Source organism: Tripterygium wilfordii, chromosome 7 (assembly GCF_013401445.1).
Source record: "Tripterygium wilfordii isolate XIE 37 chromosome 7, ASM1340144v1, whole genome shotgun sequence".
NCBI lineage: Eukaryota > Viridiplantae > Streptophyta > Magnoliopsida > Celastrales > Celastraceae > Tripterygium > Tripterygium wilfordii.
In genome coordinates, this window is record NC_052238.1 from 5,185,173 (window position 1) to 5,202,013 (window position 16,841).

General features: G+C 38.6%; 2 protein-coding genes across 4 annotated transcripts; both read right to left on the reverse strand.

Moving 5' to 3' along the window:
• Positions 1-7,788: 7,788 nt before the first annotated feature.
• On the reverse strand, positions 7,789-10,200 carry LOC120002376 (ethylene-responsive transcription factor ERF118-like). 3 transcript variants are annotated; one of them, XM_038851112.1, is made up of 3 exons: positions 10,054-10,200; positions 9,518-9,781; positions 7,789-9,417 (listed from the first exon to the last, which is right to left on the reverse strand). In XM_038851112.1, exon 3 carries the CDS (start codon positions 9,197-9,199, stop codon positions 8,126-8,128), a length of 1,074 nt encoding a protein of 357 aa, XP_038707040.1. In that variant the 5' UTR covers positions 9,200-9,417; positions 9,518-9,781; positions 10,054-10,200; the 3' UTR covers positions 7,789-8,125. The 3 variants fall into 3 exon arrangements, with proteins under 3 accessions (XP_038707040.1, XP_038707041.1, XP_038707042.1); XM_038851113.1 differs by having other exon boundaries at positions 9,518-9,784; positions 10,054-10,069; XM_038851114.1 differs by lacking the exon at positions 10,054-10,200 and adding an exon at positions 9,959-9,976.
• Positions 10,201-12,006: 1,806 nt separating this feature from the next.
• On the reverse strand, positions 12,007-16,326 carry LOC120002044 (alpha-xylosidase 1). Its single transcript, XM_038850601.1, has 3 exons — positions 16,051-16,326; positions 15,265-15,947; positions 12,007-14,108 (listed from the first exon to the last, which is right to left on the reverse strand). Exons 1-3 carry the CDS (start codon positions 16,272-16,274, stop codon positions 12,229-12,231), a joined length of 2,787 nt encoding a protein of 928 aa, XP_038706529.1. The 5' UTR covers positions 16,275-16,326; the 3' UTR covers positions 12,007-12,228.
• Between the last annotated feature and the right edge of the window lie 515 nt (positions 16,327-16,841).

A 16,841-nucleotide genomic window follows, 5' to 3' on the forward strand; every position in this document is an offset into this window, starting at 1 on the left:
CCATTTTTCTAACAATTTTGAAGAGGTGTGACTTACTGTTAGTGGAATAGTGAAAAAATTTGATGCTACTACTTTTGGTGAGATGGGGAGAAAAGACATGAAAGAAAGAGCTACAGTGTAGCAATAAAAATCAAATCAATGCTAATTTAGGTATCCATCATAGATGCTAGAGTGAGTTTCTTTAACAACGCCCATTGTTTAAAGAATAAATCACAGCATGTTAATAGGCTGCGTTTGACAATAATTGATGCATTGTGCATAGGCGGAAGTTAAATCGCTTGGCTAAGTACAAGGTTTATACGTAAATATCCACACCTTCTCATACAATCAATATCTTCTTCTTTTTTCGTCTAAGTATCATTGAGTCAAGAATAAAACTTTGCGGACTTGATATATTCCTTGGAATCGAGTAGCTTAAAGCAAACAATATTGATTTCTAGAGGATGTGGGAGGATTTATGACATAGTTCCAACCAACTGACTCCAATTGATTAGGCGTATTATAAAGTTGGGTAAACAATAAACAGTACTAGCTACTATTTTAAGTTATAAATGGTTCTGACCGATAGCATGTGTATCATAGGAGTATTCATAACACCTGGAACCCATATCAATACGTACTATACAAGAAAATAGTGGTTGTGGGACCTCCATAGTTATGTTTGTTACGTGTCTGCACATCATCCTAATATTTTAGGTACTATCAGTTATTTCAAGTAGAGTTGCAACTAGCTAGAGTCCAAATAAATAAAAAAGGTCAATGAAAGGAATAGAAAATTTTAAACCGTAGAAAAAAAGTTTCATGTAGGATTGCACGTCTTTTCTGTATATATATATACATACACAATCTCTAGAGGTTAGTTTTCCCAAGCTTTCTCATTTGATCATTATTTATGTCTAACTTAGTCAACTATTGTATGAACTAGGCTATTTTTGGGATAATTATTAAGTTCAAAGTTCAAGCAACATATATATAAAAAGCAAATGGGTGTTGGAACAAATAATACTGTTGAAAAAAAAAATATATACATACATACACACATGCATCATTATGCAGCAGAATACCTGTTGTAGCGCAGATTCACTGATCGAGCTGCTTAGTTACACGTCGCTTACCGTTGGCACATCGGTGACTAACACGGATCTACGAACACGTCTGGACTCGAGGATCGCTACCAGAGTCCTCCCACTATTCACACCCTAACTAGCCTTGATCACGTAGGCGGAAGATCGGAGTTTGAGAGAGAGAGAGAGCGTTTACGTATATTATTTGGTGTGTGAAATATAAAGGACTAACCCTCTATTTATAGGCTCATAAGGGATAAGAATTGATGTTTTCTAATTTGATTAGAAGTTTATCAAATCTCTCAGGATAATACCATTCAAAAATCAAATACTTAATTTGATTAATATCCAACTAGATATTATCCTTAATTATTAATTAAACAAATTAATTGATAATGTGGACGTTTATCCACAAATACATTGATGACCTCGAGCTAAACCAAAAGCAATCACGTTATAATTAGTAAGAACCACATCCATAAACCAAAATTAAGATGCATAGATGATTGATTTTCAAGTGTGAACAAGATAAGGAACTGAAAGCTAGCTGACTCAACAAAACTGAAAAGTCTCGTTTTAAATTTTTAATCAGTGTGTTGCCACTGTTTTGTACAGTTGGGGTGGTTGGAAATTAGATATATAGATGCTTCATACATGTTATGAATTATGTGCTTCAATTACTTGGAAGAAATGTTCATGATTGGATGTCATAATTTAAGGGCCTTTTAATTAATGATTACTGGTAACCGAACTAAACAAACACGTTAAAGATTTTAGGGTCACTAGACTTGACGCAGACGGAAACAACAAATAAGATCAAACCAACGTTTAATCAACAAAATGAACATTGGAATCCACTAAGATTTGAGAGAAAACTTTTTAGAGTTTCAATATATTTCTTAAAATCAAAGTTAATGACCCTTAGGACTTACGACAACCCTAAAAGAATAAAAAGCTAAAACATAAAATTACTACAATACTCCCGATACATAAAACGGTCCATCTAAGACCTTAAACGATGGAATTTTATAAAAATATGGTCCATTTAGGAGCCAAAGATGCCAAGCTCTTATCACCATGTTGTTCCAAGTCACCTAGTCGAATTTTGTCCAATTCTGACAACATGAAAATTTTCAATCCTACTAAGCAATTTTATTGTAAATATAACCAACTAGTCCTATATATATCAGTCCCTTCCACTTCAAAAGAGCTCGTCCTCAGCAAAACAACCTCACCGGAGTGGAACACATACAAATCAATAACATTGAAAGTATTAGACATTCCCATGTGAGCTGACAGTTCCACCACAACGATATATGTGGTTTGACACACCAAAGTCTATGTCCACAAACATCATGGAATCAATTTTACTATATGGAGAAGCTTACAAATCAAGAGACTACCCAATACATGTAGCACAAGCCCGCTCTAGGTGCTATCTTATTCCTACAAATTCTCTCTACAAGAAAACCAATGGAGAAGACAACAAAGACAAGAAACAAACTTGCCCACAAGAAAATCAAAACCCCAACAATCACTCTCTAACCTATCTTTTGGACCCTCCCACCCTCTCCAGGGCCGGCCCTGAGCAAGGGCGGGCCTGGGCGACCGCCCAGGGCCCCCAATCTGGGGGGCCCAATATAAATATATGTAAATATACATAAATATACATATCTGTCAAAACTCGAAATTAGGTTACAAGGATCCATCCACGCATCAACTGCTGTCTGTGACTCCATTGGCTGCTGTCTGCTCCTCCACCTTGACAATTTACGACCCTAGGTGGCTAGGTGAGTTGCGACGGACCCCATTGTGTAAGAGACGAAGACCATTGCAGGTCAGTTTCTACTTCTTTGTCCCACTTTCTCTGACCCACTCCCGCTATCCTATATTCCTATCGAATATCGATTTCTTCTATTTCCTTCTTCTGCTTCTTTGTCCCACTTTCTTTGACCCACTCCCACAATCAAATATCGATTTCTTTGTTCTGTTCCACACTCCCACTTTCTTTTTTTTTTGTTATGCACTTCTGCCCCACTTTCTTTACTTTGTTTATAATTTTTTTAGTCATTTAGTGTTCAATTACAAAGTTAGAATCAGTGTCTATTTAAAATTTTAGAACCAATCAATTGTATTTACTATTTAGTGTTTAATTAGATTTACTGATTTAGAACCACTGAACCAGTGAGTGAAGTTATACTATACTTTGAAGTGAATTTTGACTTTATTGTCTTTATTTGAAGTATGTAGTCTTTAACTAAGATTTTCTAGTATGTGAATGACTTGTTATTATTTCCTAAAAAAAGACTAATCCGTAGAAAAAAACAATTTGATGAAATTGAGCAGGAACACACCTCATTTTCTGCTGAGGAATCGTTTAGGGTTTCTTATTTTTTGGTTGTTGTTGATGTTGCTATTTCGTCTTTGAAGAACAGATTTGAACAATTGGAAGCATTTGAATGTATATTTGGCTTTTTATTTGATCCTAAGAAGTTGGTTAAGATGGAATACAACAATTTGAAAGAATCTTGTATCAAGCTCGAAGCTGCTCTAACACATGGCAACAAATCAGATATTAGCTCCGATGACTTGATTAGTGAATTGCAAGTGTTGATCATTTATTTACCTGCAGGAACAGAGACAGCCATTCAAGTTCTTGAGTTTGTGGAATCTTTGAATTGTTTACCAAATGTTTCTATAGCTTATAGAATTTTATTAACTGTTCCAGTAACTGTTGCATCAGCAGAGAGAAGCTTTTCTAAGCTAAAATTGTTGAAAAACTTTTTGAGATCAACTATGTCACAAGAGAGGTTGAATGGATTGGCCATCTTATGCATTGAAAAGCATATGTTGAATAAGTGTGACTTTGAGGTTGTTATTGATGATTTTGCTTCTCAAAATGTTGTGAGGTCTAAGATATTTATGTGATTTCATGTAATTTTCAAAATGTATAATTTTTTTTTCCAATTTTTGTAATGACTGATTATAAATTTTATGTAATGAAATTCAAGGCGTGATGGCCTAGCCTCCCAGATTTGGGTTCCAGCCATCAAAAATTTCATGTGTTGTATTTTATGTTTATATAAAGGGCCTCCAAATAATTATATGCCCAGGGCCACCAAAAGGGCAGGGCCGGCCCTGACCCTCTCTCAAATAGTTTTCTTTTGCAACTGCTCTCTCTGTTTCTCTCGAGGAGGTCATGCTAGCCCTCGAATTAAAATAAAACCTTAAATGTTCTATATAAACAAATTGTCCGGAGAGTGCATAATTCCGATATCTGGACGGACAGCTCCTTGAACTGTCTGGACAAATTGTTCTATGTTTCCCAAAAATCACTTGCTGTTTGGACGACTCAAAGATCTATCCGGACAGCTACAAGCCAAGTACTCCACAATTCAATGCAACAGTTGATTATAGTTGGCAAGCAAATAATAAGTATAGTATATATCTATCACAAATGGTCACGCCATTAAATTATTTTAATACATAACGATACTTAACCACTTAGGATAACTGAGAAGTAAACTGAAAACGAATACTTATTTAATTACTTATCATAAATTAAAATTTTATTGTGGCTGAACTATTGAAATCATGGACGTAAATCATAGAAAACGTGGCACCGTTGCATCAAAATCATAATTCTCTTATGTTCTACTTTCTTCCGAGATTCATAATTAATATTCCAACAAGGTTGGATTCATAAAAACAGTTGGACCAACTACCCAACAACTACCTATTTCCCATACTGAGTTAGTGAGTGTGATGGTCAAGAGAACAGTGACTAGCTAGGTTTTATCGTATCCAATATTGTGGTGATCGATACGACTCTGCACCGACAATCACTAGCCAAATTGATTTTGACAATCACTCATTGCATTATCTTTTCCAGTGAAAATAATTATGTGAGTAGTTGCAATGTCATTCCTTGCATTGTTTTGGCAAATTTTACACAAACAGATCATGCGGGCGGTAAAGTCATGAACGGCAAATCAAAGTCAAAATTTGTAAGTCCCACGTCGTTTATTGAACTTGGGTGAGTTGGGCCTAATCCATTTGTTTGGGAGAAATAAAACTGTACAGACCCGATATATTTACAGGAACAAGACAACCTAAAGACTAAAGCGGACGATATTATAAGTGTGTATGAGGTGATTTTGTACTCCTCCCACTTCTTAAGCAATTATTATGCACGCATGCCAACCTCATCCCTTCCAGTCAACCAAACACTAAAAAGAGAGAAAAAATATGATTTACAAAATTTCCTAAACCGTTGAACGTATTAATTACTGCTATGTCTGCAGTCTGCAGTCTGCAGTCTGCATTTGAAAGTGGTATAGCTAGGAGAGCGTTATTAATGGCTTCAATTTTCTATTTCAACAGCAAAACTTACTGTGCAAATATGTAAGAAGGACTCTAATTGACTGTTAAACAAAGAGTAACGCTAAATACTGTAAAATGTGAGCCCAATTTTATCTCGAAATTTATATGACATACAAATAGCTATTGATTATAAACACACACATAAAACACATTTAACATCCAACACTTGATATTACTCGGGATCAAATGGGAGTCTTTTTTGAGCTTTCAAACATTATTCTTTGAAAAAGTCTCAAACTTTACCTAGATGTGGCCCGGAGTTCTACCCCATAGGCTATGCTATACTCTATGTAGGATTTAGATTGGGCCAGGTGTATTGGGCCCACATTTATGAATTGGGGTCCTAACTTCTATTTTTCAGACGGAGTTCTAGTCCTAATACACATAGACGCGGGTCAGCTGTATCGGGCCCATGTTTACTAAACTTGTGTAGTACGAAACCCAGGTGAATCTTCATTGGGCTCGGCTTCGTTATATTGGGCCCCCACCCAAGAGTTCATGGGGGTCCAATCCAAACGAAAAAAATGGAACAAGGCCACTATGCTTGGACCCAATTAACAGTTCTAGTCTGTCTCACCCATGTCTGAGACGTAACAAGGTATATCAATTACTCCTCCCATTCCATCAGAATGGGAAGCTATAAAGTTATGGCATGCACAAACTGATTGCAGTGCAGTGGCTTAGACCCATAAGGCCCAATTTGGGGAGCTCAATGGTACGAGCTTTAATATGTAAGTTCATGCCCAATAGAACCAGCCCAACTAGCCGAGTCAAACATCTATACTTGGCGATCGTGCAATCAGAGAGGGGAAGCTTTTGATGAATTGAAGTATTAGTCCAAGAAGAGATTTCCTTTCCTCCATCTCCATGATGATTCCATCACTTGGTGGTGCTTAATTTGACTTCACTTCGAGAGCACACAAGGTGTTCGACCATTTGCCTATTTGACTATTTGTATAATTTTGACTTAAATTGTTGTGGTTTCCATCACAAACCGAATGAATCATCTGCTTACAACCTAATTCTCCACCTACTGCACCTAAAAAAAGGTTACATCGTGCGTGCCACAGTGAGTGAACCAGGTAGTCTTAATTACCCGTCACTAATTATTAACTAATTGAAACTATGTATTGATTTCTACAAATCCTACTTCTAATCCAACCTTTGGGAGTTGTAAGAGTTCAATGGAGCCAAGGAAACACTAAAGATTATGAGATCTGATTTGTTGATCCAACGAAGGAGATAACGACCCACATACCCTGGACACCAGTGAAATTACTAACTTCCTGCGTTTGTTGTCCAAATAAGAAGGAAAGAAGAGATGGGACCAGTTTTATTGGAGCCCAATTTGAATATTCAAAAAGAAAATGCAAATAGATATTCATCCACTGATTACGAATCATTGGCAAGATTAGGTGATGGAAAATGACTAGTTTTAAGGCTGCTAAACTATTGGACAGAGACACTCAACCAATAAAAGCAAAGTCAGCTTCAATTTATTTAAAGCTAAATGACTAGTAATTATCTGCACAAACACTGCTTAAGGCGGCCAACTGGGGACAAAATGCGCATCGGATCAGCTCAGCCTCCCCTTTTGGCCACATACTTTGTTTTTTTTTTTTATTCTTGACCACACCCACCTTTCAAATTAACAGAATTTCCACATCTACCTTTTGACTTTAACAAGACACTCATTCATTGATTCATTCTCAAATTAATGGACAAGGTCCAATTACTATGATGCAAATTGGGGGCCCTTAGCACACTACCACCACAACTTGAATACCTTTGCTGAATATTCAAGCAATCTTGCAGATAATTTCCAATCTTCGATTCCTTTGATTTAAAACTTTTCACAACTTGATAATATTCGTTTACATATCTTTATATTTCTACCCAGAAAGTAAAATGGAATGTACCAAATTCACGGAATTGCTGTAAATGGAGACTAGTAGACCAAGAAAGACAACTAAAGACTTAGTACTCAGAGTGACCCTAGTGACAGAGTGCGAGTGACCCCAGCGACACGGGAAAACCCTGCCATTTTGTGACAAGCTTCATTAAATATTCAGGAAGATAAGGTGAAAGAGATTGCACGCAATTGGAATCCAGCTAGCCCCATAAAGGATTGTGAAGATCATAACTTTATGAACCTCTGCTTGCTGATATGCATTGTTTGGCAAAAGAAAAATTATAAAAGAAATTCATCTTTGGCCCACTCTACGTATCACCTTCAGGCCTCATTACGTCTCTTTGATTCAATCTATAAATTGTAAACCAAGAAACTCAACATTTCGACCATATAGGACCCCCCCACTAGAATGTCCACTTATAGGAACCATTGGCTCTAGAATTTTGAAGAATTAATCATTTCATAATATAACTTAGCATATGAAATAGAATGAGAGATGAGAGGAGCTGATCAAAACCCTTCTTAAAACTCTGCAAACAGACAAGTAAATAACCCTTAGGACGGCTCTAAATAGCACAAGAAAAAACCCACAAGGTTACGCCCCCGAACAATAACATTGCATGAAACTCCCATCTCTCATAACTCTCCGCAAACAAGATAAAATTAAAACCTCACTTAACAAAAACTCATCTCAAGAGTTGTTTCTGACTAGACTTAACCATAACTCTATATAATTATATGCTTCAAAATTCCTAGGTTCAAAAACTTATAGGCACTTGATATCAAGTGTTGCAGAAGCAAGTGGCGCTGCTAAACCAATGTCTTCATTCCCAGGATCAAAATCATAATCGGGAAGCTCACTAGCTTCTTCATCTTCAATTCCGCGAATACTGAGATCATCCATGCTACAAAAGCTGTCGAGTAGTCTCCAATCATCCACAAACAGGCAATCGAGCTCTGGTCCAAAGTTCAAGTCTTGATCAATAGCAGCAGATAGTAATGGCTCATCAATAAAACCAAAATCAGCAGGGATTTCAAGATCCATGACACTAGTAGCATCCAAACATTCTGTGATGGGATCATCACACTTTCTGGACATAGTATTCACGTTTGAGACTGAAGTGTCCAACTCAAAACATTCCGTGATGGGATCATCACAGTTTCTGGACTTAGCATTCACGTTTGAGACTGAAGTGTCCAGGTCAAGAACCGAAGACGGAGATGTGTGAGACAAGGCACTCTCAGCAGAGGAGCTGTTGTCATTGGCAGAGTGACAGGGAGCAACAGAAGAGGACAAGTTCATGCCCTTATTAGTGGAAGCAGCAGCCTCCTTCATCATGGACTCATACTCGGACTTCTTAGCATCATAGGCTCTTGCAGCCTCTTCAGGAGTGTTGAAAGTGCCCAACCATTTGCGACCCTTGGTGAATGGGTCTCTAATCTCAGCTGCCCATTTGCCCCATTTCCTTCTCCTAATACCAACTCTTCTAGCTGGTGCTTGTGATGTTGGGGTGGAGGTTGGGGTTTTAGACAAAGCCCTCTGCCTCTTGAGGGAAAGTTTGGTATTGCTGTCTTGACTAGAACCATCTGGCTCAAACGAGGTGGATCCAGGCACAATAAGAAGAGGAAGACTGATTTCACTGATGTATCGCTTTGATTTGAACTTTTGTTCAGTAATATCGGCTTCATCCTCACTAGAGGATGAATCGGTAGCATAAGGATCACTGCAGATGACCCTAATTTTTCGCACTCTGGAGTCTTCAGGTAACACTGGTTTGGTCATTTTAGACTTGGTAGAGGACTTGTTCTTATCCGAATATTGAATCATAGGACCCGGCATCTTTGAGGAAGAAAACTCAACCAAAACCCTCCCTCAAAAATTGCCGAGAACAGTTTCAGAAATCGCAGAGAAAAATAACAGAGGAATTAAACGAAAACTGAATAGAGAAGCCCTGATTATCAGGCTAGTGTCAGGTTAGAGCCCCTCTTAAGAATATGAAGAGAAAATCTAATCGATTTATGTGAAATCCCCCAAAACACTTGACTCCAGAACAAGTCCTGCATCAAAACAAAACCCATGACAAACCCACATCAGATTTGGACCAAAATGAAAGAAAATCTCAACACAGTTGAACATCACTGAAACAGACCCACATACCTTTTAGGTCTCAAACGCATCGGAACAGACTGGTTCACCGGATTCAAACTCTGCTGGAAGCAGCAGAGTAACATGCAACAGAGAGAACAGAAGCAGAGAGCGAAACAACCAGTGTAGGTCGTTTTGAAATCCGAAGAAGAGTAAATCCAGCAGATCGACAAAGCCACAATCAAACCCAAATCAAACTCAGCCGACATAAATCCGCTTGATAACCTTCTAAAATCTCCAAGCACAATACGCCCCTCAGTCTCCGGTCCTCGCTCACTGCTTCAGTAGAGTCACAAAAGAGCACAACGTTGTGAGAAACCAATAGATATAAGCGGCGAACAAAAAAACCCCGAAAAAAGGTTCGGGTAAAGCGATTACAAATCTATGGCTACGATTTAATCTCAGTCGACAAAACAGGACAAGAAACCTTGACACAGTAAAAGACCCACCTACCAGAACAACAAAACGCAAATCTCCATAGAACAAAATATTATTAAGAAAATACAGACATCGAAATACCCAAAACGCATAAAAGAAAACAATTTTACCCTCTGCTATTTTTCCAGTGAAATAGCTTGTCTTCCCTCTCCAAGATCTCCCGTCTCTTTCACTGTTGTTTCTCTGCCGTTCACTTTTCTCTATGCGGTCAAAACGGGGCATTAAAAGCTAAAAAGGGACGGGCGTATTAAAATGGGAAACATTATAGGCATTTTTGGAAATAAAATATATGGAAAATCTGCTGATGACCTGGCATGGGCTATGTTCATGGACATCCATGATGCATGACCATCCCATCTTTCATATCATGCATATCACGCACGCCTCCCAATAAATACTTGTTTTCCATATGACTTCTAATATCAAAAGAAATCTCACGCGCGTGATCACAATTTCTAATCGGACGACTACGAATAGCGATATTAGAATCCGAGAGTGAAATGAAAGTGAGGTGTTGATTACGCGCCTTTCATTAAGTGGTGTCGTGTGTAATCACGTTACAGCCTTATTTGGGGAAACGTAGCTCCGATTCTGCGACGTAATTGTCGAACAGTTTCTGTCTTAACTTCATACTGCTGATTTTTTGCCGAAATTAGGGTCAGAGTTGTTCTCATATTACTAAAATGCCACTGTAGATTTTTTCTCCCTAACGTAACCTTTTGATTTTTTTTTTTACTTTTTGCATTTTTTCCGACTAAATTGATTTTTCTTTTCTTGGTCCCCAAGTAATTTTTATTATATTTATTCAAAAATTTAACAGTTTTAATATATCGAAATTAATAATGTGGGTGTGACATATAAATTAAAGTGGTCAAAATTGTATTTGGTCATATTAATATGCCACTGGTATTATATTATTCTCGAATTTTAATACATTTAAAAAAGGTCTGCACAGTTAGGGCACTTACAATTGTTTAAGGGGAAATATTCTCCAACAAAATTAATTTTGAGTCTCATCTTTATTACATAAAAAGTTAAGTCAGACATGTATTCTAATACAATCACATCAACAAAACATAAATTTCTATTCACTTTCTCTTCCCGCACACTTTCTCTTTCCACCCAACCCAACAACATTTCATTCCTCTATATTATCCACAACAAAACTACATTAAAACATCAAATACCAATACATACACATCAACAAAACACTTCTCCCAATACAACCACATACATAAAAGTATAACATGTTTTACAATACAACCACATCAATAAAAAGATAACATCTTTATTAGCACGTGACCATGCTTGTCTTGATTCTAACGAATACGGGCCATACTATTCCAGCCCACCGACTTTTTTTTTTTTTGGTTAATTAGGTTAATAGTTATTTGTTCCCTAAATAGCACACAAGGACCAATAATATATTTCCACTCACGTGACCAAATAAAATACAAAGAAATGACAACAAGTGGGCTCCACATGAATGCTGACTGAGTGATAGCAGGCCAAGTGGGCTACGCAACTACTGATTAGTGGACCGGGGAGGGAGTGAGGTGGCTTCGTTTTGCCGCCAAAGGGAGCCCACATTCCTCCTTTTCGCGCCAAAAACACCGGTAATCTCGGTGGTTGAGTCAAAGGAGATCTTGACGCGTGCATTTTGAATGACAAGTGTAAGGCATTCGTTGGACAAGTGTGATGATTGGGAGGGCTAGGCAGGTGGGTGGAAGTTGCCTCCATTGGCGGTTACTTTTTCTAGTCATATTTCCCCTTTACTATTTAGGATGATTTATTTAGTTTCTTCTAGTATTGGGAAGTCAGGATGAGGTTGATGATGTGGCTCCTGAATCTCCTCTTCTTGCCATAAACAACTGACGCTTTCACAGCCTGCAGAAGCCTATAAAAGGGTAAAACAATGGACCTATCAATTAACGACCTGCATTTGATCGGTTAAAAAGATTGCCACTCAGGTTGGCAAGTCCAAGTTGATGCCCAATTTGTCTGGGTATGTCCAAGTTGGGTCCTTAACAGGAATCACAGATGTTATTTTGAGAACACTTGAATTTGCATTGCTGCATTACAAAGGTACAATAATATTGAAAAGCCTCTCAGAATGCAATGAAGATCTGAAGTTCTGTTTCCAATGGAAAAGGATAAGCACATTCTTAGCTCATCTCCTTTCCGTCAATACTCCCAATTAAGAAAAGAAAAGCGTCAAGAATCTAGAAGTTTAAAAGTGCAATCCCATTTAATCTAATTGAACCAGTGAAGCTTCTCATGCTCAATCAAGCTTGGACACCCATTTTCCAGGTCATAACGAAGTTTTTTCCAACCATCAGTTCCAAACCATTAACTTCCACCATTACACTCGTCTTACTATCGCCATTGCCTTCCTGCTCTTCCTTGTACTGTTGTTCTGATGAACTGAATTCTATGTCCGAACCACCTGCCACGGCATGTCCATCAATTTCAAGGGAGGAAACCACTCCATTTCCACCCAACCCCAACACAGTTACCTTTTCTATTTTCCAACCCTTGTCGAGAGCAAACTTACCCTCCTGTACTTCTGACCAGACCTTCACTGAACCCTGGCTCACAGTTGCATAGAAATCAACATGTGTTGAATAGCCATTTCCGAGTTTCATTTCTGGAAGTTCATCATCGTCGAGGAAAACATTTCCCGTAGCTTGTCCCTCACTTGCCCCAGCTGGGAAGGTCACGATTAGGCTAAAAGGTGTCATTCTTGCATCCTTAGAAATCATTCCACCCCGTTGCATTGGTAGTATAGTATTCTGATACAAATGCACATTAACAACATGCAAAGGTGCATCAAGGGTTACCTGCTTTCCTTCTTTAGATGCAATGCCTTGTGTCATATCAAATACGCTGTACCATGTACCTGGGGGAAAGAGAGCTTTGACCTCTGATTTCCCCTGCTCAAGTACTGGAGACACCATGAGACTGCTTCCCAGCAAGAATTGAGTGCTCAGCCCGTAACATTCAGTGTAGTTCGGGAACGAAAAGAACAGCGGCCTGGCAATTGGGGCTCCACTGATGTGAGCCTCATAGCTCAAAGTGTACAGATATGGAAGGAGCTTATACCTCATTCCCAGGGCATTTCGAGCAGACTCAGCCACAGACTCCCATTGATAAAGCTCTTGTCTTGGGGAGTAGTAGTTTGCGTGATCCCTTGAGAAAGGGTAGAAAGCACCGACTTCAATCCAGCGGTTGCAAAGCTCTTCAGTGGGTTGGGGATAGAACCCACAAATATCTGACCCCACCATTGGCACCCCAAATATACCAAAGTTCAGCATAGTGGAGATGGAGTACTTCAAATCATTCCAAGTACCCTGATTATCACCAGTCCAGTGTGCAGCATATTTGCCAGAACCAACATAAGTAGAGCGGGATAATATAAATGGTCGCTTGCCTTCAAGCCCTTGGAGAGCCTTATGAGTTGCAATAGATTGAGAGAATCCATAGAGACTATGAGCATCATACTCCAATACGCCATTATAATGAACTGCACTGGTGGCTATTGTTTTGTACCCAATTGGTGACTGGATTCCAGAAGCATTTATTTTGTACGGTGGATCATCCCATCTTGTCTTTGTTATATTCTTACACTCCAAACAACAGACCCAGCCAGGTCCAGTTCCACTCGGGCATATCTTGCCCTCCGGTATTTTGCACTTGCCAGAACAGAAATTTGAAGCTTCGTTCATATCAATCCATAGACCATTAACAGGAACAAGTTCATGAAAGCGACGAATTTCATCACCCCACCACGAAACTGTCTTTGGGTTGAGGAAGTCGGGAAAGTTGACAGCTCCAGGCCAAACTTGAGCTAAAAAGGGTTCTCCTTCGTACTTAATGAAAACATCATCGGCGATACCTCTTTGATAAACACCATAGCTCGAATTAACAGCAATTCCAGGATCAATGATGACAATGTACTTCATGCCCATGCTATGTATTTTATCCAAAAATGCCAAGAGCTTTGGTCGGGGGTAGTTTTTCGAGTTGAGGGTGAAGTCCTTGTGGCCATCCATGTGATCGTCATCATTCCAGATCACATCAAGTGGAATTTGAGCCTTTTTGTAACTTTCTACAACATCTTCAACCACAGAGAGATTATGGTAACCCCATCTACATTGATGGAATCCTGCAAGATCAATGGTTAAGTAACATTAGAAGAAATAAATATTTATATTCTTCAGATATTTTAACACGGAGTATGCATTTGAAACAAGCGAAATCGACCCATACTCCTCAAAGAAGAGACCACCCAACAAGCATCACAGTAGCAATTTTAAACAGAAAGTGGAAACTGGAATATACAATTTACAGAACTTAATTCGTATCACAAGTGGTTGATTAAAAGAAGAAAATGCTGGTTTTAAGAATGGTATGAAGTTTGCAACAATGTTACTGAGAGGCAAATACTAGTACCACATAATTTATGCATTAGCAACTCATATGTTCACATGTCAAAATAGGGAAAGAAGTATGTTACATCTAGATAAAAGCAAATAACGCAAAATGTGCAGCATTCAAAAGTATGTTTAACGGAGAACCTTACACCAAAAACCGCTTGTCTGGTTGCTACAACCTTGGAATTGTCTGGTTGGAATCACCGGTGACTACCCAAAAGCCCATGTGTTGATGCAAACTTGTCATAATCATTGTTCTATTATTATTAGTACTAGTACTTCTAATGTGCATGAAACTTTCATTCTTTTGAAAATTATTATTGGCTAAAATACAGCCTACGAAATCCAGAAGAACAAGCAGCACAATTACATATAAGATTCTCTGGCAGTGGGAATTTTGAATGCAAATCCTGTAGATGTAAATATGTAATGCATCCCAGATAAAAGACGAAACTATGAATCATCTTTTCAAGGTGCATCAGAAAAGGTCAATCATCCATCTGACCACGTGGGTTTTTTTTCTAAATGGATCAGAAAATGTCAAGAATATGCGGTGCCAATGTAGGAAAGGAAAGCAAAAAAAGACAACTTTAACAGTAAGATTGAATTTGAGTCATATTTTTCGTATATCTAAAATGCTAAAAGTTAATTAAAGGGTTACCAAAGACGGAACATTTTTAGTCCTAAAAAGTTTCTGAAGAACTACAAATGCAAGAAATTGGTAAAAAATTTCCAGACGGACCGACAGCTAAGTAAAAAAGTGATACTGGGCAAGCTAACCAAAACTATGATGGAAGAAGCATTAATGGAGAAAAATAAAGATTTTATTAGACCAGAAAAACAAACAAATAAAATGAAAGGAAGAGTAGAACGCAGAAGTAAACATACCGAAAGACCAGTAAGGCATTGGAGCTGGTCTACCAATTAAGGCGGTGTACTGGTCAACAACACTAAGCGGGCTAGGTCCAGCGAAGAAGTAAAAGTCCAATACACCCCCAATAACCTTGTATGTCAAAGAATTTCCTGTGTAAAACACATCCATGCCGTTGCTGTTCAACAACAGAACCGCATGTGCAAATGGCTGTCCTCCCACATTCCTCAGATCCATGTACACCGGGTGAGATCCATATAGATCAGTATTCAGATTAATTGCAGAGATGTCCAACGTGTACAGAGTGTATGGATCATTTGGGTGCAATTTAATCCCGTGTGGCTGCGTGTTCTCTCCCAGGCCGTAAAGAGAAGCATCTTTGGGCAATTTGGTCGAAATCTCTAAGTACTGGTCCTTAAAAACCAAATCATTATGTGGGTCTGACGGATCAGAGCTTGAATCGAAGAGAACTTGCCCATCTGATTTTCTTTTCACTGCGAAGCTAAATGGGTCAGTGTTATAACTAAAGATGAAATCAGAGCCAGAATACTCTGAAGCCGTAATTGGGTTCTTTCTAGATCTCGCTATTGTTTTCTTCAAAGCCGGAGGTTGCTCTCTGGGCAAGAGATCGTAAGGCACTTCCCATCTCTCCTTATCCGCGTCGGTGATGTGGACCCTCAATCGATTTTCCGTTTCATGCCTGAAAATGTGATGGAAAAACAAACAAGCAATGATTCAGTGACGCATTGTCGCTACATTGCAAATCAAGAAAATGTTGAAGTTTAAATTAAGCAGAAACGTACTTGACAAAGAGCTGCAAATTAGGGATATCAGGACCGTAGATATTGTTCTTCTTCTTCACTTGGAGAAGACCCAGAAGGCCACCATCGGGGGTCTCTTCGATGGAGATTAGACGGTAGCCTAGTCCAATCTTAGTGATGTTTACGGTGGACGAGGATGAGGTTACTCCAGAGATGCATAGGAGTAATACAAGAATAAGAGAAGAGAAGCACGGACAAGGTAACATTGCTTCGAACTGGGATGGTGATTAGGGAGTGAGACTGTGAGAGTTGAGTGAGAGAGGAGAAGGGTTTATAAGTGTATAAAGAGACCAATAATGGAAGGAAAAAAAAAATCAACAAGATACATGTGAGGTGGCACCAGGCCGTTGTTAGCACGTGATGATGATGGACTGTGAACCACTGGATCCCCCCACATATGATTAATTTCTCTCCCACACATACTCGGTGGTCCCATCGTTTTTCCTCGACTATTGTAAGCCGTCGATCAAAGAATATCCAGTAGTCTATATCTTATTACGGCGATCAAAATGGCATTTACTGTTTGGAAAAACTCTTCAAAATATCTTATCAGTTAGGATTCGTCGATCAAAATGGCATTTACTGTTTGGAAAAAATGTAGTCTTTTAAGGAATATATGGAATCTGGGGTATGGGAAGACAGAGGCGGTGGTCCAGTATAATAAATGGATGATAAATTTATCAACGGTTCGATGAAGAAATAATAAATGAAGCCCAAAACACTGAGCAGTAAGATAAAAGGAAATGCAGAGCAGAGTGTGATTTGGTCTGAAA